Below are 27035 nucleotides of genomic sequence, written 5' to 3'. Positions count from 1 at the left end.
TGCCAATTGTCACAACGACTATAAAATGCAGCCCATAAGCAGATAGCAATCCTAATTTTGTTTGCTTACAGCATTTCTATCCCACCTTTCCTCCACAGAACTCAAGATTTCGTACATGGCTGTTTCTCAGGGATTCCTTTCAGCCACATCTCACTGGAATTCAGTTCCAGCACCTCTCAGGTGGGAACCATTGACGTTATAAGAGAACGTTGTTTGTTCTGGCACCTATTCTTCTAGAAAGAAAATAGCACTGGCTCTCCTACTTTTCTTTAATATTATCCTCACAACCTCATTGTGACATGGGCCAGTCAGTCTCACCTAACAGCCAAGTGTTGGGATTGTCTGTAGCAGCTCTCCATCTGTGGAATGCTCTCCCCAGGGAGGTTTAGCTGGTGCCTCCATTATATATTTTTAGGCGCCAGGCAAAAACGTTCCTCTTCAACCAGGCCTTGGGCTGATTGATACCCGATGCCCTTTTAAATGCGTTGCCCGGGGGGGGGGGGAACAGTTTGTTGCTGTTCTTGATTTTATTATATATTTTGTGGGTTTTATATTGCCATTTTATGTTGTGAACTTCCCTGAGCTCTACAGATGGAGGGTGGTATGCAAAAAAATAATTTGAACCCTGGTTCCCTAGATCCCATTCCCAGGAAGGACAGACAACCTGCCTTGTTCAAAACAGTAATTCCCATGGACACAATGGCTTCCATTACAGCACTAGGATATTGTACCTGCTGTTTAGCTATTGCTAAAGGGGACAGAGGTGTCCATGGTGTCTGTGTTGTTGTTGTTGTTTTTTGCAAGAGAGGGTACAGTAATTTTTTTCAGGGGGCCCCAACAAACCTCCTCCTATCCAAACAAGGAAGCCTCTGCTGAATCAAAGAGCCTTCCATCAGTGGAGAAACACAAGTAGATATAACCCGTCATGTGGAGTGTCAAACATTGTGCCTTGTGTAACATAATAAATGATATTTGTTCAAAAACACACTACCTATTTTTGGGTTAGCCAGCATTTAGGGAAGCATCTGTAAATGTACAACTGCTGATCGCCACAGAGTCGTCAAGAGTTCTCCGTTAACTATGCAACTCCTTAACTTGAGAAATGCACTTAAAATAAAAGCAAGGCTCTGCATTACTGATTTAAGTAAACTGGACTGTTCAATGGTGACAATACTCAGCATCAATTTCACACTGCGATCAAGGAGTTACGGTGACTGAGTCTATCATAACAACAGGGAAGTAAGTTATCTCTTGGCCAGGGAACATGGTCCATTACTCTAATACAACCCAAGATTATATCTTTAAGGGATCGCAAAATAACTGATTTTCAAGCATCATTTCAGGCTGGTTCAAAAACTTTATGTAAGAAAGATTGAAGATTCAGTAGTTATTCCAACATTCAAAAGCTAACCAATAAGTTATTGTGAAGAGAGCTTGGTTTACAAGCATTCCATTGCTGTAAAGTTGACCAAAAAAACCCAGCTTATCTTATTATTAACCAAGTACCTAAAAACATACAGTTCTGTAAAGAACCAGAGCCTAAATAAGCTCTTATTAAAAACACTGCATAAAATCAAGTATTTTAATAAAAACATTTTGAGGTAAGATTAGGTTTCTTGATTCATCTGTATTATTTGATCTAAAACGCCGCCTTCTTACAGGATACCTGGGTTTTGACTGTTAGGCATTTTCCAGTCAGACTGTCTCAAAATTCCAATAGTTCTTAAGAAAATGCATATTCACACTTTGAGACCATTTTATCCAAGGAGTAATTAAACATGGAATTTTATCCCAGGTTGTACAAACATGAGAATCGGTTCCGAAGTAGATCCTGCAATAATCTTATCACCAAATGAACAGGTTGCGTGAAGGCAATTAGTCTTCAGATCCACTGGATTCTACACTGTCTCTTTAAAAGCATAAGCATTAGCAATATTAGCATCTCACAAAAATGCAGCTCCCCTAGGAAACCAAAGACCCAAGAACAGCAGTTACTGCAGCGAACAAAGGTTCCAATATAACTATTTGAGTCTTTCCCTAACTTTTCCTACGTTTGTTCTTTTCCTGGGTGTGCATCGTTGTTAATTATTTTGGCAAAGTCCACTTCATAAGGTACAATAAAATGTGGAGATATCCTAGACAAAGCCTTCCTATCACAACGAAAAACTGAGAAGCTACAACAAATGGGTTCTGAACGCTGAAGTAGCCAAACTGCAATTTTGCTATGTATATTTCAGTGGAACCTCGGTTTACGCTTACCTCCATTTACGAAAACCTCTGTTTACTAACACCGCGGACCCGGATGCGCAGAAGTGATCTGCGCAGTGCACGCGTGCGCAGAAGCGTGCATTCGGCGAACGAATGCCTCGGCAAGTGAACGCCTCCACGGAACGGATTGTGTTCGCAAACCGAGGTACCACTGTATTATTAAGAATGTTGAAACGCTCACTGTATGTGTAGAACACCATTTTAAATGCTCTACATTCTTCAAAACAAAATTTTAAAATCCAGTTTTAAAACGTGTTTAACATATGTATATAGAGACAAACACCTTATCTAAACATATAAAGAACAGCATCCAACTAAAATGTACAAAGTTTTCTCTCCCCATCCCAGCAAAAGGCACTGCATGGTTTAAATTGTGCAAACATTTTCAAAGAGGTGGTGCAAGCAAAATCTGTGTTTGCTTGCTAAACCTCTGTATTCCTTATCTTTTATAATATACTGCAAAGTATTGCTTTTAATTGCAATTGTGTCTGGCTTTTGCAAAGCAGAGAATGCCGTCAGTCCACAGAATTGCAGATCTCTTTTATTTTCTGGTTGAAGTCTTCAGGTTGATCAGCATACACATAATGACCAGCACCAAGGATAGCCTATGGAAGAGGGAAAGGGAGAAAAAAAATCTATTTAAGGTACTCTTACAAGAAAGAGAGCTTTACACAACCCATGAAGTGATTAAATTATAGGTGATGTCAACTAAGTCATGCAGTCGTACCTTGGATCCCGAACACCCTGGAACTCAGACGTTCCGATTTGCGAACGTTCTTTGGAACCTGAACGGCCAACGGGGCTTCCGTGGCTTCTGCACTTTGGCTTCCGAACATTTTGGAAGTCGAACGGACTTCTGGAACGGATTCCGTTCGACTTCCGAGGTACGACTGTACTCAGAACGGACGCACTGAAGTAAATTGATTTAAGCTACTTACGTCTATCAGTGACTTTACTCTTAGAACAGCTTCATTGGCTATCGCTTACGAAAATATATCCTCTCCCAAAATCCACACTTTTGCAATAGCATGGGCAAAAAATTAAGCTAAGGGTTACTGCCTTTACTTGCAGTCCTACTGTAAAACATCCAACTATTATCAAGTTCATGCTCGCTTTGACACAGGTGGCTCTGTAGAACCATAACTTTTTAAGGTTCCGAGGTAAGCAAGCCATTATCATGCCCCTTTTCCAGTTTGGGATACCAACACACTGCTGAAAATTTGCACCAGCATAATGATAAGGAACAAAGGCACTGCACATGCATGTAATTGTAATTTCAACTTGAATTCTGTCTCTAGGTGATGAAGTCGACAAAACCAAACAGGATGTAGGAGGAATTTGTGACAGGAATACTAAAACGCAAAATGCTTAATTCCTTCCTTCCACCCTGATTTTCTCTTTTCTCTTTGACTCGCCTTTTTCTTTAGATTGTGATCCTGCAGGGAAAGGCTCTATTCTCTCTATTTATGTGCAAAATGCAGTACATAGGAGACACTTTTAAATAAACAAACTTTATTTAAATAAATTTTAGAAACAAGATGATGGTATTCTTGTTTATGATTTCCCTGCCCCTGCACCCCACAATCATGAGTGCTTAAACTAGTTTGCTCCAAACAGCAACTGAAGCTGTAAGTAATTTGACGAAGGCAAAAAACACTTTAAAAAAGGAAATGCAAAAGACGTATTACTCTTCAGGGGTGTTTCTTACACATACTATGCAAAAAAATAGATGGAGGGGGGAGAGAGGAGAAATTAGTTTTAAATTTATTGGGTTTTTTCCTTTGGCAATCATGCTGAAGCTGGATAGAATAATATTCTTGAAGCAGCATTTTGCTGAAATTCACATTTTTAATGTTTGCCACTGGCCATGGCAAGGTGCATCTATGCTAACTTGCAGAAATGGCTCTTCCCAAACCCGAAAAATTTGCAAGTGTAAAAGGAACAGGTCAAGGGCAGAAATCCTCTTCACCCTTATCTGTTCAGCAAAGGGAATTTAGCCAGCATTACTGTAACCACAGATTATCTGCAGCAGGGAAAATGAAGTTCTGAATCAATCTATGTGGGCATGTATTACATTTTGCATTTATGCATGAAAGGTAGGGAAGTCTTACGGTAGTGCTAGCAAAGCGTTGTAAAAGGCAATTTCATTTTTGATTTCGGGTTTTAATTTTATGCTGTGATCTTACAATCCTAAAGCTGTCATTGAAAGACGAGAAGAGCAGGCAAATTCCTAATAGCAAACGCGGAGTCTAGAATGTCCCACTTACTATCGTTTTCACATATGAATTTGGTCGCAGAGACTGGATGGTGGTCCCCGAATTGCCATCTATACATGATCGTGCTCCATAAATCACAGTGATAGGAATGTCTTGGTGCATGTGGGCAATCCGCTGCAGCATTGGTCTTTTCGCCCATCCATATGGAACCGTCATGTTTTTGAAAGCCGTTTCACCACTTAAAAGATATCAATGAAAAAAGAAGCTGAATTTTCTGGCACAGAGTACCTGGCCTATATCAATCTGCTACTACCTAACACCACAGTTCTTTTTTTTTAAAGCCTTCTCTGAGTTTTGTAATACGTGAAGTATATTTAAAGGGAGAATACACATCAAGGTTTGAAGCTTCACATTAGCCCAGACATCTATACAAAAACGCATTTCCGGAAATTACAAACAAAGCAGCAGCTGATTAATGCTTTAATAAGCACAGCAATAATGCAGGAGCCTTGCAAGTATTGCACAGCAAAAAGAGAGACATATTGATGCTTAGTTGGGAGTACCCCATCTCTCTATCTCCAGGGATAAGAAGCAGCTTCCTCGGGATGGGGTGCTAAAATCGTAAAACCATGGAAAGTGGAAATGTTCAATCAAAACGGCTCCAGAGGGCTGGCAAAGCAACCTCAAGACCTCTCATCCCAAAAGTTTGCTGAGCGGATTTTGTAACCCATCAGATGGATTAATTAATGGCGAAAAGGCAATTTATTTTACAGTTTACTAAAAATCACAACAGAATGCCCCATTTATTATATTAAGTGATGTAGAAGAAAAAGTTGTACTTCAGTCCCACTTAACTTTCCCTGCCATCTTCTAACAGGGCATTCTAAGCTTTCCAGGTAGTAGACTTTGCCTGCCTGCTAGGGCAAGAGAGTTTTGCACGTGTAGGGAAGCCCGTAAGAATGCCTCTTATGCATCCTGGCTGGGCAAGGATATCACGGCCAAGGTTATCCTAGCTGGCAACCTATGCTACGCCACTTGCACCGCCCCATGTGCTGCTACTGCTGTAAGCATCTAGGACTTGCTAACATATGCCTACCTTGGTGATTGCACATTGCAGTGGTAGATATATTCAGTGACCGTGTCATCATCAAACATGGACGAGTACTTTCTCTTGAAGTCGGGCCTAATGCGCTGTACAAGGCTCAATCCTGTCATGAATCAAGGCGAAAAAGAATTAGAACCTGGCACGTAGATGCAGGGTGGTGCTTTAAAAATGATCAGCAACTGTGGATCATCAAGAATGAAGATCTCTGTCTCTCTCTCTCTCTATCTGGAGTGATCTGTCCCCCACCCCCCCAAGCAGCTAGAAGACAAATGGGAGGCTGCCGGCCTCCAGTGTGTGCCCCCGTCCCCAATTACCCGCAGCCTTCAACAGCAATGAGAATGCAGCTCGCAACAGTTTTGTCATCTTAAGGAGAATTAAACACGGCTGATCCTGATCCCCATTTCCGCTTTACTCTGGTGAGAGCAGCACAGGCCAGAGCAATTAGGCAGAATGGTAGTATCTGCAGAGGAAATACAGTTCTGCACACACTGAGCATCAGTGCAGGTGGCAGTCTCCTCCTCATATGATGGAATAAATACATCATTACAGCACTTGAGTAAGCTGCAAAGCAGAAGCGGTTAGAGAAGGAGTGCTTGTGCTCAGCTTAGGCCGATGTACCAGCTACGGCTGTTCTTGGGAGTGGGGACAGCCAGGCTTTGGCTGTCGATTCTCTGACCTGCCATCTGGACTGCTGCAATGCACTGTTATGTGGGGCTGCCCTTGGAGACTGTCCAAAAGCTACAGCTAGTGCAGAATGTGACTGCTTGGATGGTGAGTGGGGCAGCCTGTTGGGACCATGTGTCCTAAAAACACTGCATTGCCTACCAGTAAGCTACTGGGCCCAAGTTCAAGGTATTAGTTCTTGTATAAAAACCATCCCATACCCTATGAGCAGCCGGTGGGGCCTTGGTGCTGGTGCTGCCATTGGGGGCTGCCCAGTTGGTGTTTACAGGGCCTTTTCATTTGACAGTTCTGCGTATGTGGAATGCCTTCCCTGGTGAGGAGCATCTGCCCCTCTGATCACTGACTTTCAGAAGGAATTTGAAAACACTCCAATTCACCCAACTGGGATAGCACAGTTGGTAGAGCATGAGACTCTTAATCTTATGGCTGTGGGTTCCAGCACCACATTGGGCCAAAAATGCTGGCATTGCAGGGTCTGGACGTTTCCAAGCACAATTCAAAGTGTTGATGCTGACCTTTAAAGCCCCAAACGCCCTTGGCCCAGTATACCTAAAGGAGTGTCTTCACCCCCCCCATCGTTCTGCCTGGACACTGAGGTCCACCTCCGAGGGCCTTCTGGCAGTTCCCGCACTGTGAGAAGTGAGACAACAGGGAACCAGGCAGAGGGTCTTCTCAGTAGTGGCACCCGCCCATCAGATGTCAAGGAAATAAACAACTATCAGACTTTTAGAAGACATCCGAAGGCAGCCTTGTTTAGAGAAGTGTCAGGGGGACTCCTTACAGGGACCCTCCCCCAGTCATCCTGACCAGCACTTCGCCCAGTGACAGCACGAGCAGCGGGTCAGGAGGAGGGAATGAGGAATGGAGCGGGGTGGAGAGAGGGCTCTCAGACGCGTCAGAGCCTAGGCTGGCCAGAGGAGGAAGGACAGCGCAGAGAGGTGTCGGAGCCTCTGCAACGCCCCAGCCAAAGGACGGGAGAAAGAATGCAGCCCCTTCCGGCGCCCGAATTGAGGCTCGCGCCCACACGCAGGACTAGGGGGCGGCGTTTTGGGGTGCCCACCCAGGCTTTTATGCTGGCCAAAGAGCCGGAAGCAGCCATTGCCGGGTTCTGAATCGGACTAGGCAGTCATGTTTTCTGATATCTCTGCACTGTAAATAATATGCACAATAAAACTCTGAAAGACAGAGCAGACTGGAGCGTCTTTACTCGAGAGTAGCCGCAACACACTCCCCTGACAGCAACTTTTTAATATTTGATGTTTTAACATGTTTTTAATATTCTGTTGGGAGCAACCCAGAGTGGCTGGGGAAGGAAGGAATAAATAATTGACTAGATATCCTTGTGGTCCCTTCCAACGCTACAATTCTATGATACAATGTCCCTTCCGAACTGTACAGTAAACTGTTTTTATAATGTATTTAAATAGTAACTCTCCTTAGAATGTTTTAACTGTTTGCACAATGCTTTTTTACAAAAAATATTTTATTATTGATGTGTTTGCCAACTTGGGCTCCTTTGAGAAGAAGGGTGGAATATAAATGGAATAAACAAACTTTGAGAAATTTACCATGTTTTGCAAAGTTGCTTGTATATGATTCTATGCTTGCACACCTTTTAAGATACAGAAACCAAATTCTGCATGATGGTTCCTGAGAGCATGAAGCAAGTTTTCATCTATGCTTGGATACAATTGGACACCACTTTGACCCTAAAAGGTGGACAGAATCTTTCAAAATTGCACTGACTATATTTGTTTCTTAGGATTGCCGAGCAATGGTGAGTTGCTTGTATATAACAGTTAAAATACAGTGCAAGAAATCACTGATCATTGATAGCCACTTGATCATCAACTGATTCTCCTTAAGGGCAGATAGAAGGAAGTTCTCTCCGTAACTTATAAAGGCTTGACTAAGAATCTATTTGCCATTGACAAAATAAGTATTGCTCAGCACTTGGAATCCACACAAGTGCCATCTATTTCACACAAGATCTGAAACCATGAGATTATGTTCAAATATCTGAAAAACCTTTGTTGGCAAGAGGTACAAAAATGGCTACCTGTTTCTTAGAAACCAGTATACCAGCTGTCAGCTCAACAGAGGAATGTACAAGTATTATATGAAAGCCAGGAATATACATTTTTCATTAAATAAGAAGGCTTTCGTAGCATGTTCCATCATGCTTTTACAAGCTCATATGCTTGTGGAGTATGGGAGGGCGGGTAAGTTTAAATATAGTACAAAACAATGTACTGTATATTGCACGCTTCTTTGTTTTGTTTTGTTTTGTTTTGTTTGCACAATGGCTTGCAGGCCTGGATGATGATCTTCTCCTTCTTCCCCTATTCCGTCCATTAAAAACATTTGTTTGTGCTATTGTACCCAGAAAAGTTTGAAGACGAGTGAACGGAAGAGGAAAGAGAAAAATAGTACTACTTAGGCCATGGGTAGGCAAACTAAGGTCCAGGGGCTGGATCTGGCCCAATCGCATTCTAAATCTGGCCCGTGGACGGTCCGGGAATCAGCGTGTTTTTACACGAGTAGAATGTGTCGCTTTTATTTAAAATGCATCTCTGGGTTATTTGTGGGGCATAGGAATTCATTCATTTCCCCCCCAAAATATAGTCCGACCCCCCACAAGGTCTGAGGGACAGTGGATTGGCCCCCTGCTGAAAAGGTTTGCTGACCCCTGACTTAGGCAGCTATTGCTACCACAATCCTTTACAACAGACACCTAAAGCAACCTTGTAAAAATGGGGAAGGGGGGAAGACTAGACTGCTGGTGTGTGGCAGATGGGGACTGAAAGCTGCCCTAAAGTCTAAGCTATTACATTTTCAGAACTGATGGCAGATGGTAATCCCTTTGTTAAGGAGGCGATGGCATCAGCACAAACCGTTAGCTAGCACTCACCAAAGGGTCCCGCTATTCTGAGACCAGCCAATGGATTAAACGGGCTCAAAACTGCTCCAAGTGCTTTGATCCAGATTGGAATGGGCCTCTCGTGTTCGGCACTGGCAGGCCTCTCTGGGAAACCCCACGGCTCCACTAATATGAGATGTTTTGCTCTGTAGGTATAAAAGTTAGGACGTTTTGTCAATAGGAACGCATATATAAATAGTACTTGTGCTATTTTAGAGCCAGCATCACCAAGTGTATTTCTACCCCACCTTAGCTTTCAGATGAAATAATTTTAGGTTGCTCCTGCTCTTAAGACAGAACAAAGCTCTGCCACCTGCTACTGCCTCAACTCCTTTTAAGTATCACCCTGCCTATAGAATAAATGCCCCAATTTCAAGAAACAAGAGGAGATTATGGGTGGTCAAAATTTGAAGGACACTTACTGCATAGCCACTGGTAGTATTATGCAACCCAAAGTATTTCCTACAGTCTGTGCAAATCTGTGCTTTAACTTGTGGTTAGAGATAGTTAGCTATGTTTCTATGTGACACGGAATAATTATGTGCAAGGGATTTTCTTGGAAGTACGTGTGTGTAAGATGGCAGCCTTGCTGAACTACTAAAATGTCACATCAGAATATTCTTGAGATACACTAGCCAATCGCTATATGTCATTAAAAGCTAAGGACTAAACAGATCTCCATATAAGCACTCTCTCACCACTTGCATACTCTAGAATAACATTTGTAATTGTCCGGCCATATATGATCTGGAATTGGCTAAAAACGATAAAACTGCATGAAGAACTAAGATATGTATTCACTAAGGGACAAGCAAGGCTCACTTTTTCTTCAGAGTGAAAAGGGGTGCATCTCCAACTAGCTGTTTTTATCACATGATACAAAACTGATATTTGTGCAAGAAAAGTCACCATGTTCATAGGGTCCTTTGATGTGTTAGTCTTTTACGTTCCATTAGTGTTCTCTTCCTCTGCCAAACTTGTACAGAATTAGAAAAGCAACAAGCATTTGCACGGTCGTCCACTAAAGCATTCTTGCCTGCCTGCCTTTCTAGCTTTTTCTTAAAAAAAATAAAAATAAAGATGAGTAACAGCATTCATCTAGACAGCTTAGTAATTTTGCATTAAATTTGTGGAGCTTACGTCCAAGAAAAAAGGCTAGGAATGGGCTGCAAATTGGTTTAAATAGAAGTACGCTATTCTTTAAAAAGTTGGTGGATCACCTGTAACTATTCTTGGCATGTTTGATTCGAGCACTAATCTATACCATTACTGTACTGGTAAGAAACTTTTTTTCCTGAATACTATTACAGCCACCTGGTATGAAAGGTACTCATAGCTGATAAGCCTGAACATCACATTTTCATTACAGATGCACAACTATCAAATCATACTTCATGCACCTGTATTTCATTTCTTAAAAGCCTGCCAGAAATATACCCCAACTAGTTTCCAGATAGTTCATTGGGAATTGCCTTAAGATTTGCATTCTGTGGCATTTAAGGAAAAGGTCAGCCTTCCTTCTTTACATAGAAAAATTCTCTTCAACATACTTGTTCTGCAGCATAAGGAATGGTATTTACTTCCTTTAAATGTAAAGCTAAACTCATTCTGCAAATATTTGTCCTTTATACTCCAATCCTTTCGGTTCGTCAGCATTCTAGTTCTTGAGAGATATTGGTATCTGCCCAGTTGAACACATCCATTTCCTTAGAATATGACATTCCAGAGATGGCGAAAGCAAATCATCATGTTGTATTTTAATTTCCCAAAACGGCCTACTTATTCAGCTCCAATAATTTACACATTATAATGTAGTGGGTTAATCCAGCAATTGCTTCTGTAGCTCTGTAATACAACACATGCTTTGCAAACAAAAATCCCAAGTTCAATGCCGATTATCTCCAGGTTGGGCTGGGAAAGACTCCACTTAGAAACCCTGGAGAAACTGTTGCCAGTCAGTGCAGGCAATACCGAACTATATGGGCCAATTATCTCATTCAGTACACGGCAGCTTCTAAGTTCCTATGACGAGAACCAATTGACCATTTATCATAGCCATTGGCTAAAAATGAAAGCGGATGCCTCCAAGGAAAACGAGATATGATCTACTTAAAAGCATGAGCAGACATTCATGTTACCACCAGATACAGTTATGTGCATTTTACAGCACCCCAAAAAATTCTACTGAGAGTCCCAGGGGCGTCAACTTGAATAAAATAATGGGGGAAGGCGCAGGTAAGCCCTGCCCTGCATAACTGACCACAAGACACGGCACATGTACACCATCTCAATGGCAATGCCCATCAACTTTTTTGGGGGGAGGCTGGCCCCCTCAAATATTTTATTTGGGGGGCTAAAGGGACTTCAGCCCCTAGGAATTGGCTCCTATGACTGAGACCATCCTGCTAGGAAACACATGCAAATAAATAAGCAACAATACTATGAAGTCTTCATTGAAGACTAGGCATTTACAAAGAAAGATGGAATTGTTTTGCTAACTCGTATGTGACCAGTTTGAAGTACTTGGCAGCCTTGGACAGGGTTTCAGTTCTGTTCAGACACTGCAGCGTTAGCCCATAGCTTCTTACCTTTGCCATCACAAACCCATCTCTCTCCCCCCCCCATTCCTTTAGTGCTAACCTGTAACCATCCAGAGACTGTTGGACTCTTGATTCCCATCACCCCTGACCATTGGTCATGCTGGCTGGGGCTGATGGGAGCTCAAGTCCAACAACATCTGAAGGACTACCAGCCAGCCCTGCTATTATTATTATTATTATTATTATTATTATTATTATTATTATTATTATTATTATTATTCCACCCTTCGTCTGACGATCACAGGGTGGTATGCAACATAAAAACACAAAATGAGAACACAAAATACGAAACCAAACCAAACCAAATCAAAAATCCTCCTTTAGGTTCTGTTCTGTAGTTGTGCTCAGCCCAGCTCATAATCCAAGTAGCTAACACAGAAATGAGTATGCTATTAACTACACCCTAGGCACAAAAGCAAAGGTGCATTGAGAAATTCGAAAATAGAAAACACCCTACATTGCATGCAAGTGCAATCAGAGGAAAACATATGATGCAAGTTAAATACAGTTTGCATTTTAAGTTTAAAGTTATGAAACTAGTTTTTCAACAATGCTCTATCTCAACCTCATTAGGGAATGTTTTCTAACCAGATTGCCTCATACAGGTTTGACAGTATTATGCTGTCAAACCTATAACTGAATTTCAAATGAAATGCAGGAAGAACTTCCGCTTGTCTATTATTTTCAGATACCTTGATGGGTACTTCAGTGAGTAAGCAGCTGCCAGGAATCCTCCCAGGTTGTGCCCAAGTAAAATCATTCTGTCCAACCCCATTTTCCGCCTCCATTCTTCAATAGATTCTACAAACTGGTTTTCTGCTACTTCTGCATCTGTGTCAAACTGCGGTCTACTGCTGCGTCCAAATCCCAAGAGATCAAATGCATACACAGTCCTGTTTTCACAAAGGTCTTCAAAGTTCAGCGCCCAAAGTCCAACACCTCCTCCGAACCCATGGAGGAGGACGAGGGGAGTTTTCTGTGAGAGGCTGTGGGAGAACGTTAGCGTCCATATTTTGTTTCCATTGGATATGAAGACATACTGTTTACTGTATGTACTTGTGATACCTTAAGAAAGAGAAATGCAAATCTTATTAAACGATACCTAAACAGCCCTATAAAAACAAGGGCCAGTTTCTTAGAGCATGTCCACAGGCAGATACTCCTACTTCCATCATAGCATTTATAACAAAACCAGAATGGCAGGGATTAGTTCCTGCCATAAAGGTGGCAGAGTTATGTTATGAGGCTCACATTTCTCCCCCTTTTGAGGACTGTGTGGCCTTTGCACAACTTACAAGACCTCATAAAGGCAAGAATCTGTATAAGCCACACACCCATCCCTTATGCTCTACATCAGGCACCGCCAAACTGCGGCCCTCCAGATGTTTTGGCCTACAGCTCCCATGATCCCTAGCTAACAGGACCAGTGGTCGGGGACGATGGGAATTGTAGTCCAAAACATCTGGAGGGCCGAAGTTTGGGGATGCCTGCTCTACATTCTCAAATGCTAAAGAACTAAAGACAGATAGATCCGGAAGGATATCAGCGTCACAGAGCCATTTTTTAAAAATTGCTGTTAAAGAAGGGCGTGGTATCTCAAGGGCCTCCTCTTTCCATATGAACCTACCCAGACCCTGTGATCATCTTCTGAGGCACTCCTTCGTGTGCCTCCTCCTCCAGAGGTCCGGAGGGTGGCAACACAAGAATGGGCCTTCTCTGCAGTGGCTCCCTGTCTGTGGAATGCTCTTCCCAGGGAAGTTTGCCTGGCGCCTTCATTATACACCTTTAGGCACCAGGCAAAAACGTTCCTTTATAACCAGGCCTTTGGTTGATCCGATTGATATCCTATACTGTACCCTTTTAAAACGTGTTTTTTTGGGGGGGTATTGGGTTGCTGTTTTTATTTTGTGGTTTTATATCTTGTTTTTATTCTGTGAACCACCCTGAGACCCCTGGGAATAGGGCAGTATATAAATTCAGTAATAATAATAATAATAATAATAATAATAATAATAATAATAATATCATATTGGATTTGTATAGTACTATACTTGCACAAATGAATAAATTTTAGGAAAAGCTAAAAAAAAGAAAAAGAAGGTAGGGCAATGGTCAAAAAGTGCAAGTGTCTCAGGACCAATCACACCAAAAGAAAAAAAGTTCAAAGGCAGAACTCATACTGTAGTCCACCCTACATCCTCAAATATTTATTCACTGATGGCATTTATCTCGAGCAGATCTCGCAAGAACTGCCTGTCTGGATGTGTAACTAGCACAACTTTGGTCCCACTCATTCTCTTTTACAGGGAGGGGGAAAAATCAGCCTAATGAAAATTTCACAAAACCTGCACTCCCTAGCAGAAGATATCGACAACTGTTCTTTGAACAAGACATATGCCTGATGAAAACCCCACATTCTTTCCATGGTGCTCACGGGTAGTAATTCCTGAGGTTTCTTACCACAAAGTGCTTACATTTCAATATTTTCTCTTCAGCATCCTTAAGATGTACCAGTGATGTAGGACACCAAGCAGGCAGCCAACTGGACAGCCATCCTGACCTAGAGTAATGAGAATGAAACAACTGTATTAAACACTTATACACTACTAACTGTAAGAAGGCTGTGTGCAAGGGATTAAGAGTTATTGGCTAATCACTGAAGGAGAGAATTAGAAACTTGTTTGGACTTGCATTTGGTGGCCATCACCAATCCACTCAGCAATATATAAAATACCTTATATACAGTGCTGGAAACTCAGATATATACGCTGGGTGCCAAATGGCTCCTATAAGCCAAGATTACAGTCGCCAAAACAGAATGTCTCTAAAGTTTTATTTTTCAAATGATGGACTGACTGTGGTTGATGCTAAACAGTCCAGGTCCCAGGCATGTACCTCCAGATAGTGGAGATGTCAGGCACTATCCTTCCTTGGCTGGAAGTGGCCAATAATGTTGAACACTGCTTATACACCTTGCCGTCAAAAGCCGGTGGCAGTCACACCCAGTTCTAGTTACACAAACCTCAAGTACTGCAGATCATAACATTTAGTAACATCTGGTACCTCACAAATCAATGATATAGCACGGGGTAGGAAGAAGCACTTTGTCTTATTTATTTGTGTGCGTGCATTATTAGCTTGAATTATGAGCTTACACTAAAGTTTTATGGCACTCGTCCGAGGAAAGTCTATAGCCATTAGTTATGCAACTGACTAGCTATGTGTGTGTGGAGCTACACACACCCACACACCAAATTTTATACAATACTAGTTGGCCCTGCCAATCGTTGCGGTGGCTCAGTTTGTTAAATGGAGCTTCAGAGTCCCACTTCAGACTTCCCTCACCTTCAGAATCCCCCCATTTTTCATATATATATATATATATATATATATATATATATATATATATATATATATATATATATATATGTTCTGTCCCTCCTCCCCCCATCCCCCACTTCATCCCTGTGAATGAACAGGCAGGCCCCTACATCCCCTTGGCCTAGTCTGGAAAGCGGCCTAGTCTGCTGCGGCCTATTCAGTCTGCTGGGCAATACTGGGCCTTGTTGCTGCAAAAGGCCTGTTTTCAGTTGGTTGCTGTGGAATTTTGTGATGTCATCTGGTGCCGCGGCTTTGGAGGCAGCAGCGTGCGATCTGTCTTTCTTATTTGATGCTGCTGGAGTCTTCAGACCTTCTGCTGGTGATGTCTAATTTGGGCGCCACTTTTTGTGTTTAATCATTATTTTAGGTGTGAAAGGTGTGGTTTTTTGGGGGGGAAATTATGCCAGATCCCTCCCTGATGGGCAAGGTACGCTTTGTCCTAATTTGATGCAATTTGGTTCTGCGGTTACGGAGCAAGGCTGTGACCTCTGCGCACGCAGTGGGAACATTTATATATATAGAGAGATGCTTGTCTCTATACATATGCATACAAGCATAGGCTTTTTTATTTTTTAAAAAACCACCATGCATAACATAAATGACAATAATTTTTACATTTATATCTGGCCTCTCTCTTGTCACAAGACTCAAGGCAGGGTACGCGGACTGGCCAGGCAGTTTCATGTCCAGGCAGGCACTGACCAAAATCAGACCCACTTAACAGCAGCAAGCCTGCTGTTATCTATCACATACCTTCAGACCATGCACTGGGACCTTTGAAAAAAAACAAACACCAAAACTCCCTTCTGCTACCAAAGGCCTTGACCTTAATGCAACTTTTACACAAACAACTTATTTCTCAATCCTTCCTCCCAGTGCCTTCATTTAAACGTGCGCATGCAAAGGAAAATAAGTTTGACATAGGTTCATTCTAGGTAACGGAGGCTAGAGCTCTAAAAAGCACAATGTATCTATGGAAAGCCTAAACTCTAAACTTACACAGGGTTTACGTTCCAAGGATAGGTGCGTATAGCCAAAACCACATCTAGTAAAAACACACTGGGTTCAGTGGTGGGCAGGACTGCCAAATTCTTTTCCCCCAGACGCCTGCCCTCTTAAAAAAGGTTTGTTTGGGGTTTTTTTTTTTGCCAAGCATGTAAAACAGAATGCACACAAGTTAAATGTGCGCATGTTGCATGTTACCGGAACAGCAAAATAGCCAAGCCTCTAAAATTTTAAGATCTGATTTTTAAAAGATGTACAAACATACTTTTCAGAGTATCTTGCATGCGTGGAAGCATCAGACAATTTTCCCCCAGATGCCTGACTGCTTTTAGATCTGCATAATCCACAGATATTGCAAACACCTGCATTATTTATGTATTGCATTAACACACTGCCTTTATGTGCCAAGGTACCCAAAGTGGTTTGCAATTTTAAAGTACAGGCAATGCCCAATTGACATGCATCCGACTGATGCATGACCGTGCAGGAAGTGGCCGGAAAAGGGGGGCACTTTTGGTGTGCTCTAGGGCACTATCCTGCCACCAATATCTCTATCAGGGTTTCCCAAACTTGGGACTTCTGCTGTTTTTGGACTACAACTCCCACCATCCCTAGCTACCAGGACCAGTGTTCAGGGGTGATGGGGATCGTAGTCCAAAAAGAGCTGGAGACCCAAGTTTGGGAAACTCTTGATCTATAGGAAGCCATTGGGAATGGTCATTAGAAGTTGTGGGGCAAGGTGTCACCAGACTGCCACTGGTGATGGCGTTAAAAGGGGATTAAGACAAATTCATGGAATTCATGGAGAAGGGGGGTATACTATTAGTCACAGCAGCTCAATGGAATGTCTGGGTTCAGAGCCAGCATATCACTGAATACTGGTTGCTGAGAGCAAAGGATAAGGATCATTACATGTCAACAGCAAACTCTCAAACCTATCAACTCATATTTGTAAACATGTGTACTAATATCTGAAGAAGTGTCCATGCACACGAAACCTCATACCAATGACAAACTTAGTTGGTCTCTAAGGTGCTACTGGAAGACATTCTTTTATTTTGTTTTAATATCCTTAAGATTGTCTGTCATATAGGCAAGTGACACATAAACTTCGCAGATATTGCCTGAATAGAGGTGGTACAATGAATCAACTGTGCTGGAACAGAGAAATCAAAGTCCATTGCTCACAGTCATAAATGCGTACTTCCTGCCCTCAAAATGTACATGCAAGCCACTCAATTCTTTCTTGTACCTGGATGTTAAAAATCACCCTTTTCCTGTGCATAGTATCAGTCAGCCCTTCAACCATCATCAAAATGCCAATTCGGGCAAAATTTTAGTACTACAAATTATTTCACAGACTACTCATGATGCCATATTGTAGCATATCTACAACAGAGGATGGCTGGGAACCAGGAGATCTAGATGTGCAGGCAAAACACTTGATAATTTTCCAGATCTGCAGGGAGCCCCTTATGTTTCATGGGCTGTGACTCTGGAGAGTTCCCCGACCTTCCGGAGAGGCTTCGGGGGATGCAGGGGTTGTTTCCAGAGAAGAGGACTGAAAACTGCTCAGTGGATGCACAGAGTACTAGGCGTGACATTCTGAACCCAAGTTTTTATTATAATTATTTTGCCTTGAGCTACTTCGTTTTGAAATGGGGCCACATATCTAAAATAGAATGAGTTCTAAAAATAAACTAAAAATAGATGGGCAGGGAATAATAATAATAATAATTTAAAAGCATCCAGTTTTTTAAAAGCACAGGAACAAACCCTGGAGGTAGCTGCACTATATAGCTCATGTCAGGGCAATGCACCTGGCGCCTGGCTAATTTTGAACACTGTGCCGTACAAGATCCCCAGAAGTTGGTATTCAGAGGCATTCTGCTGCTGATACTGGAAGAAATATAGCCATAATGACTAGTAGCCACTGACAGTTTCATCCTCCATAAATTTCACTAATCCATTTTTAATCCTCCCCGCCCTAAATTTGGATCCTCCAACAACCCACCCTACAGATTCATCAGCACTACAATTAGCATAGTATGCCTGGGATTCAGCAAGTAGATGCAGACTTGTCACTCCTCCCATTAATAAGAACATTTCTCTCCTGAAAATGAGCAGAGCATACATAAAAACAGAGTTTTATGCAACCCATCTAGAGAAACTACATTCATATATTTAAGAAAGAGGCTCTTTATTACAGAGAAGGAAGTGCCAAATACTTACTAAGGAATTCTCTCTCTTTTGTCTTCTTGAGGATAGTAAACCCCCACTGCAACTCCAAATAACTAACCTTCTTTCCTACAGCGAGAAGACCCTGCAGCACCCCGCCCCCGATACTGCCTAAAAGGTGATAAAGATGGCAAACCAGGCAAATGCGTCTAGCGAGTTAAGTCCCACAATTCAGACAACCACAGGAAAGGTCCTCTGCTCCAGCAGCACCCACTTCACCTCTGAAGGTAGGGGCACATGGAGAGGATCTTAACTTACAAGTGTAGAAGCAGACCACAGCGGATGATCATCTGCAAAATCTAAGGGCTGTGTCACATCTATTCTCAAAGCTGGAAAATTCAGCATTTACCTCTCCAAAACAGCAGCTTGCCCACTGCTTTGAGGAAAACGGTTTCTTATGTGAGCTTTGTTGGGGTTGAATTTGCAAATTAGCTGGGCCATGCCACTTTGCCAGGATACCCTGACCAAGACAAACCTGTCCGCAAATCTGAAGCCAATCAATAGGCTGCAAGAGAAAATTTAGATAGAAAAATATTATTTTGAATAAATGCAAGCCCAAGCTTTATTGACTGCGGCTTCTTCAACTTGATGCTTAAGGACATTTGATGTATTGATAAAGTGGTGAAGATCACGGACAGGATCTAAAGAACTGTGAAACTAGCTCCGTGAGCCAGTTTCCATGAGCTTCAGATTCCTTCTTCCCCTCATGTGTAGCTCTGGTGTTGCATAGTAAGTTGTCTTTTAAAATGAGGGTGCTTCAAAAGAAGTTTCTGATATGGCATGGTGGTCTGTTAGTCAAGGGAAACATTTCGCTGGGCCTCTGCATGAACCTAAGTTCCTAATGTCTTGAATGCTTTTTCGCTTAAATAATTTAGTTGCCGGGTGGCACACTACAAACATATGTGAGAAATACAAAATAAAAATAAAAGTAGTTAAGGAATGTCAGCACGTTCTACTATTGAAACCATGTCAGTATCCTGACCTTCATACAAGCCTGGTTTATTTGCACAAGGAAAACATTTTCTACAAAGTTAATCCAGTTTAAACCACAACACTTCATTTTGCAACCTTAAACAACCACTGCTCCTATTCCCAGATTTCCACACAGGGCTCAGTGATTGTCTTATCGCAGAAAGGAAGTGACAGAATCCAGCATGCTTTGCTAGCCAAGCTTTACTGTGAGTGGAGATAGCGATTTCGAGAGACAGTGAATTGAAGATATGGCCACAGTGGTCTTTAGTGTTTGCACAGGAACGAAGTTGAAACTGGCACTGGTATAAAATGCGGCACTGTGGAGGCAGCACAGTTTAAATTCTAGTTCGATGACAGAATTTTACAGCTGACTGACATGGAGAAACACGAAACCTTTTGAATACAGCACAGCGTTATTTTAAAGAGCATTTCCATTCAGTTTGCTTTCTGGATTATATAAAGGAGAAAGGCAGGGCGGGGCAGAAGAGAGGTCATCTCCTGCCCATGAGGACACGAGAGGAGTAAGGGACATAATATATGGAAAGTCAGGTTTCATAATTAAAAAAGCACAGTGATATAGCCAAATGTCTCCTGGGCATTCAGTGTTATGAACCAGTTCATAAGGCTCTTCACAGAGGGATGATGAATCTGGCATCATTCTACTACTGCATCCCGTGATGGTATATGAGCACACTCCAGGAAAACAGTAACCACCACATAACACCCTTATGTCATCACACAATGACACTGTGCAAAAAATAACCTGAGGCATAATCTAGTAATTAAAGGGCTACGTTGCAAGTAATGTCAGCACAAAACCACATACCTCATATTGTAGAGTCAGGTGTAAGAATGCCATTTAAAAATAAAACTAAATAAATAGAACAGTAGAACACACTGAGAGAGAGAGAGAGAGAGGGAGAGAGAGTAGAGCTGAGGCAGTGGGCGAAGTTGCTAAAATTATTTAGGAAGCTACCAAAAACTGAAGAGAGCATTTGAAGCTCCAATTTTATATCAGATCTGAGTAACTGCTCGGAAGATCCAAATGGAACACAGTGGAACACAATTAATCCATGCAATAAATATTACTGAGGCACAAGTTTATTCAAATTAATAAGTATACGTCATTTTCCTTTGGCTAGGGAACACAGCCAAAGAGTGAGCATCCAATTAAATCCCTGATTGGATGCTAGCAAGAGAGCTTGCAAGTGGAAATGGATCTCAAGACCCAACAGCAACAACAGGTCCATGGAAAGGAAGAAGGTACCATGGTACACAGGGTAGAGATAGCTCCTGGTGCTGGATTAAGATTACTTTGAAATGACATGGGATAATCTGAGTCGCTTGCACTATGAGCAGTTAAACTATCAGAGTCATATATACTGCTGCAGATTAAAAACACCACGTTTGCCGCAACCATTGTTTATCGAGCTGCTCCTGGCAGGTAGTTCATTCCAAAGATATCTCAGATGGGGCTTCGTTCCTCACGGTGGGTACATTTAATCCGCTTCTGCGAGTTTATCTTTAAAACAAAGTAGTGGGTTATAGTTCCTATCCTGGAGAGGAATACCAAGGGAAAGGGGAGGGAGCTACTGCACAATATTTCTGGGAAGTGTTCTGTACGCCAGCTGTTCCAAGAGCCCTTGGCAGATAATTGCAGAACGTTGCTACATTAGGTCAGAGGTAAAAACAGCTCTTTCCTTGTATAATTATTGCTTCTTGAACTTTGTATTGAGAAAAGATGGCACTCAAGTAATCAAAGGAAAAAAATTATTATAGAAGAGAATTTGTCCACCCGGAGTTTTCTAAGCACACAACTGGAGAATTACATTGGCCCTTGACTTGCCAAAAACCAACATTAGATTGTAAATAAGGTAGGCCGTTTAAGGGTTTCTCTAGTTTTCTCAGCCTCCATGATATTAGGACCAATTCTAATAATGTGCTGCGGACGTAGTGTATCTTGATTTCAGTAAGGCTTCTGACAAAAGTCCCCCATGATCTGTTTGCAGAGAAGATGGCAAAATGTGGTCTGGATGAGGTTAACTGTTAGGTGGATTTGTAGCTGGTTGACTGGCTGAACTCAAAGAGTGCTTACAAACAGTTCCTCATCATCCTGGAAAAAATGACAAGTGGAGTACCGGAGAGTTCTGTTCTGGGTGGGTCTGTTGCTGTTCAACATCTTTATAAATGACCTGCCTGAAGGATTTGAGGGGATGCTCATCCAATTTGCATATGACCCCAAACTGGGAGGGGTAGCTAATGCCGCAGAAGACAGAATTGGGATTCAGGATGACCTTAACAGATTTGAGAGCTGCACCAAAACTAACAAAATGAATTTCAACAGGGTCTACACTTAGGCAGGAAGAATCAACTGCACAAATATACGATGAGGGGACACCTGTCTTGCCAGTAGAATATGTGAAAAGGATCTAGGGGTCTTAGTAGACCACAAGCTTAACATGGGTCAACAGTGTGATGCAGCAGCAAAAACAGCTAACCTTCTGTATGTGAAGCAGTTGCTATACCACTGAGCTAAGATCCTTCCATGTGAGTTCCTTATTGTCTCAGGTCTTGGTTGTATTCAAACCAATGGCTAGCTGCCTGCCTTCTGAAAAGCATGATAGGAGACCAACAAGCTGCTGCTTACATCTGCACTAGTACATTCAGGCTGCTTACGTGAACTGCCACAGACCCACCTGGGTTGGATCCCAAAGCTGCTAGAGTGGCAAACAAGAAAATAAAATAAACCCTCAAGGTATTAGGTATTTTTACTTGCAGAGGCATGAAAGCTACAACTGAAGCTATATACCGTAGCACTGTGTGGAATCTGCAGCCCTCCTTTTAATGAGCTGTTCAGTCTCATATCTCAAATCCTCATACTAGTCCATGATCTACATTTGCTTCCTATTGTCAAGGGTATACTAAACCCCCTGATTCAGATGGAACAGAGAGACAGACCTGGGTGTCATCTACATGTCGATCACACCGAAACTCCTGAGGACAGCGCCCAGCATGGGGAACATGATGACACTGTGACAAACAACACAGGACAGTTTCCATGGTGCGGAATAGTGGCCTTCCATAATCACTTTCTGGAAGCTGTCCTGGAGATAGGAACAGAATCACTGAAGTACTGTGCCTGCTCCCCTGAGATGCTCCAGAAGAATACTGTGGTCAACAGTATCAAAAGCTGCTGAAAGTTCAAGCAAAACAACCAGGGTCACTTACCACCACATCTCTCCCAGCTGATGGCATCAACTACGGTGAAGGCGGCTTTATCAGTATTATGGCTGGGCCTGAAGCCAGAGTGGGATGAACCCAAGTACTTAATTACCCAAGTACCCAATTTCTTCCAAGAATGCCGGAAGCTGGAGCCTGCCACGCTCTCAAGCACCTTGCCCCAAAGGGGAAGAATTCTTCTGGGCACAGGGAGATCCTCGTAAGGAGCGGGCATGCCACTGCTTCCTTCAAGGCAGATGGAACTTCTCCTCCTCCAGTGAAGCAGCACTTCAAGCAGCTTGTCCACATCCTCAGGCCACAATAATCCAGACTGCTCCAATATAGATGGAACCCTAATAGGGTGCAGTACTAAGCCTAAACTCCACCAGAGAAGGGTCCATTCATCACAACTAACTCACAAATGAGCCCCCAATTTGCTCTGTGCCCTTCCAAAAAAAAGGTCAAGTGTATACCAGGCAGGGCTGGGTGATACAGTACCTGGTTTTCAACATCGCAATATACTGTACTGATATATCGCAATATTTGAAATAAGGATGGGGCTAGAGGCACTGGTTGGCTTCACGGTTTTCCCACATTGTAATTTTTGCACAGCACAATTAAGATTCATGATATAATGCCAGGTCTAAAATTGTGAAACCAATATCACAATTCATCCATTAATGCTTTTTTTCTCCAAAGCAGAAGCAGCCAAATTAAAGATTTCTGTTTGACCCTTACCCAAAGAGCCATTGAGAGGAGCATGTACAGTACAGTTTAAAATCCTCATAGCACTGTGATGCTACATGCAATTTTGACATGCATTATTCTTGATCCACCACAATGCTGGGCATAATGAAACTACTACTGATCTATCTGGTGCAGCAACACATAATGGGGGGCAGAGGTTACATGACTGGCTCATCCTGTTAGAAAGTGACTAAGTACAGCAATAGAAATTAATGCCATGCAAATCAGTCATACGACATCAAATCTCACACAGATATCTCACTGATTTCATTTCCCAGAACAAGAGACGTGACTGTCTTAATGGGCATGTCCAACAGGGCAAGGTAGTTCAAACTAAAGTAGTTTTTTGAACTGGTGTGGCACAGTAGCAAAGCGACTATATAAAAAATAATAATAAGAGGAGCACAACAGTGTCCTCCCCACTTGGGCTTCCCAGCAATGGACATCCAGGGGCATACCACATATATATTGGCATCATATAGATATAATGGTTAATAGCTATTGGCAGCTTAATCCTCCATGAATTCACCTGATCACTTTTAAAGCCATCCATATTGATAGTCATTACTACATATTTTGGTAATGAATTTCATATTTTAGGTACGAGCTGTGCAAAGTGCTTCTTTATATCTATCCAAAGTCTTCCCAGATTCAGCTTGTTATGACTTGAACAGGACTCTACCACTTCACAGAAACTACTGCACATTTGCAAAGCTAAGCAGGGTCTGGTATGGCTTCAAATTGGATGTGTTGTGATTCCTGTATTGCAGGGAGTTGGACTAAATGACTGTCAGGATCCCTTCCAGCTCTACAGTTCTATGAGAAGAAAAACTTCTCTCTATCCACTTGTTTAAATCGCAAACCAGCTATGAACTTACAATAAAGTCCATGCCCCTTTTTGCAATAAGCACATAAATCTTGCCTGCCTTGAAGGAGGATTGTACAAATTACAGAAACAATGCACATGAAACAGCTTGAATCCCCTCAAATGCTATATAAAAACTAAGCATTAATTTGTTATTTTTGGTTTGCGTAGGTCAAGTGTGCACTTGGGAAACAACAATGATTTGTGGGAATTGTTTTGTGGCAGAACAGAATGGACAAACTCAAGGAACTGAAATAACCAGGACAGCAGGTACTTAAAACATAATGTGCATTGTTACCTAATTATACAAAGGCCAACATTTACAAGTGCTAGGAGAACAAATAAAATATTGTAATCTATACTTGGGATAAGCTAGGTAACAGAGGAAATAAATGTAAAGAATAAACTATTTTGCAATACTGTATATACATAAGAATAATTGAAGGTACACGGCAGGACGCTTAGAGAATTTGAGAAAACATACCGGTAATACTGAGTATTTATTGAGTTTGGTCTGTATTTTGAAAAGATGGAAGGTATGGGGAAGTGGGGATAATAGCTCAGTGATAAAGCACATGATTTTCACACAGAAAGTTCTAAATACACCCCCCTGGCATTTCTACATAAAAGTATCTGATAGAAGGTGACCTGAACAGATGCAGGAGAGCTGTTACCAGTCAGTCTAAGTATTATTATTATTATTATTATTATTATTATTATTCTCCTCTTCTTCCCTGACAAGAAATAAAATAAAAAAGCTAAAAATATATAACTAAAAGGCAATTAAATAGAATTAAATAGAATAAATATTAAAGATCTATAAAGACATATGGATAATTACAATGAAAACAGCATGGCACCTGTGTTTTCATTAAAAGTTCCCCAAAGCCTGTTGAAATAAGGTCTTCTTCACCTGCTGGTGGAAGGACAAAGAGGGAGCTAATAGACACAATTGATGTAGAAGATGGAGAAATATGTGAAACTAGAGAACAACATATCTAGGTAAGATGCTACTAAATATACATCAGTGACTGAGAAGGGCAGAAGCAGTATGTCTATCAAAGGTGTTTTTTGAGGAGACAGGCTGAAGATCCAGGTACTGTACAAAGAAGTACAAAATGGATAATACATATACAAAAATGATAAAAAGTGGGTGCAGACAAAGTTCAAAAGATAAAGTCAGCTGAAGGTGGGGGCTCGAGTACATATGGAAATGAGGCATTTTTTCAGGTTGTCAAGTGCAATAATTTCTGGAGAAGCCATATAGGGAAACAGCAAAAAACCTGCTTTAGAGACAGCACAGTATACCGTGTTTCTCCAAAAATAAGACACCGTCTTATATTTATTTTTCCTCAAAAAAACACATGGTGGCTTATTTTCAGGGGATGTCTTTATTATTATTCTTAAGTATGGTGCAGTTTAACCTACAAGGTTAAACTGCCTATCACTATGGCTTATTTTCGGGGTATGGCTTATTTTCGGGGAAACACGGTATGGATGTGACAGCACCTATCATTGTGTATCAATACAGTTGCAATAATATATATACACACACATCTGAGTAACCATACACAGTGATTTTATTACGAAAGGGTTATGTGGGATGATTTACAACAGCGTGAACCACTTTATATGGGTTGAACCCAAGCCAGAACTCACCAAGATATTTAACCCTTGACATCCTCGAAATGTGAAGCTCAACAAAAAAAAGGGCCAGACATCATTTTTAAAATTGTGCAACCATGACGACTTGTGCCCATTATGGTATAAGGGAGCTTATACAAAGCCCCTCTCTTGATACACTTGATACACTTCACACCAGCAAAATCCTTGCTTTGATTCCTTGGTTTAGCAAACCGGTCCCCCAAACGCCAAGGCCTCACTAGGAGACGTCTGAAGGCAGCCCTGTTTAGGGAAGTTTTTCATGTTTGATGTTTTATCATGTTTTTCATATTCTGTTGGAAGCCACCCAGAGTGGCTGGGGAAACCCAGCCAGATGGGAAGGGTATAGATAATATTATTATTATTAGTAGTAGTAGTATTATGGGAGGTCAAAGGCGCTGGAAACACTCTTTATGCCTAAGATGTAAAGAACTCACATTTCTGGAGAAGCCTTATGGGGAATCCGCCCAGCTGCTTGAGAGACAGCACAGATCTTGCTGGCCGGCCTGTTTATGTGCCAGCATCAATCTTCTCCCCCATAGCTCCATCCCCAAATCAATGTTATGGAGAGGGAACCACAGGGGAAGACGGCTGGGTTTCAACACCCCTGTTTTTTAAAAGAAGAGGGGGGCACCTTTAAATCAGCCCCTTATTCCCAGCAATAAAATAACACTCCCTCACACACACCCTTTTTTAAAGGACCTTTAAATCCGCCCCTTATTCCCAGCAATAAAATATAGGGCTACCCAAGTTGGGTCCTGAAGGATGCGATTGGTGTTTACATGGACTAACATGAGCGCGCGCGCGGGGGGGGGTTACGTAAGGCGTCCTCTGCACTTGCACCTGCGCGTGCCTCACGCAGGTGCCCCCGCAGCACAAAACTGAGGTGCGTTTACATGCGTGTATTTTTGTGTGTGTGTGTGTATGTGCGTTTGCGTGTGTGTCTCTCCGCCCGCCTGTTTCGCCGAACCGGTCTCCCCTTCCCCGCACTCACCCTTCGCCGGCCGGCTCCGGGCTCTCGTCGTCGGCCATGGCGGCGCGGAGGCGGCGTCCGGGAGCCGGTCCGGGGGCAGCAGCAGCCGGGAGCGCGCCGACTGACAGAACGACGGCCGCGGCGGCGGCGGCCATCACGGGACCCGCCCGACGGGCCGTC

General features: G+C 42.3%; 1 protein-coding gene across 1 annotated transcript; it reads right to left on the bottom strand.

The window, feature by feature from the left end:
- Positions 1-1337: 1337 nt before the first annotated feature.
- On the bottom strand, positions 1338-27035 carry ABHD5 (abhydrolase domain containing 5, lysophosphatidic acid acyltransferase). The gene is made up of 7 exons (XM_035129646.2): positions 26877-27035; positions 14268-14353; positions 12486-12858; positions 9185-9339; positions 5581-5692; positions 4536-4722; positions 1338-2873 (listed from the first exon to the last, which is right to left on the bottom strand). The coding sequence occupies exons 1-7, from the start codon at positions 27008-27010 to the stop codon at positions 2784-2786; spliced, it is 1137 nt and encodes a 378-aa protein (XP_034985537.1). The 5' UTR covers positions 27011-27035; the 3' UTR covers positions 1338-2783.

Source organism: Zootoca vivipara, chromosome 12 (genome assembly GCF_963506605.1).
Source record: "Zootoca vivipara chromosome 12, rZooViv1.1, whole genome shotgun sequence".
Classification (NCBI taxonomy): domain Eukaryota; kingdom Metazoa; phylum Chordata; class Lepidosauria; order Squamata; family Lacertidae; genus Zootoca; species Zootoca vivipara.
This window is presented reverse-complemented; position numbering and strand designations above follow the sequence as displayed.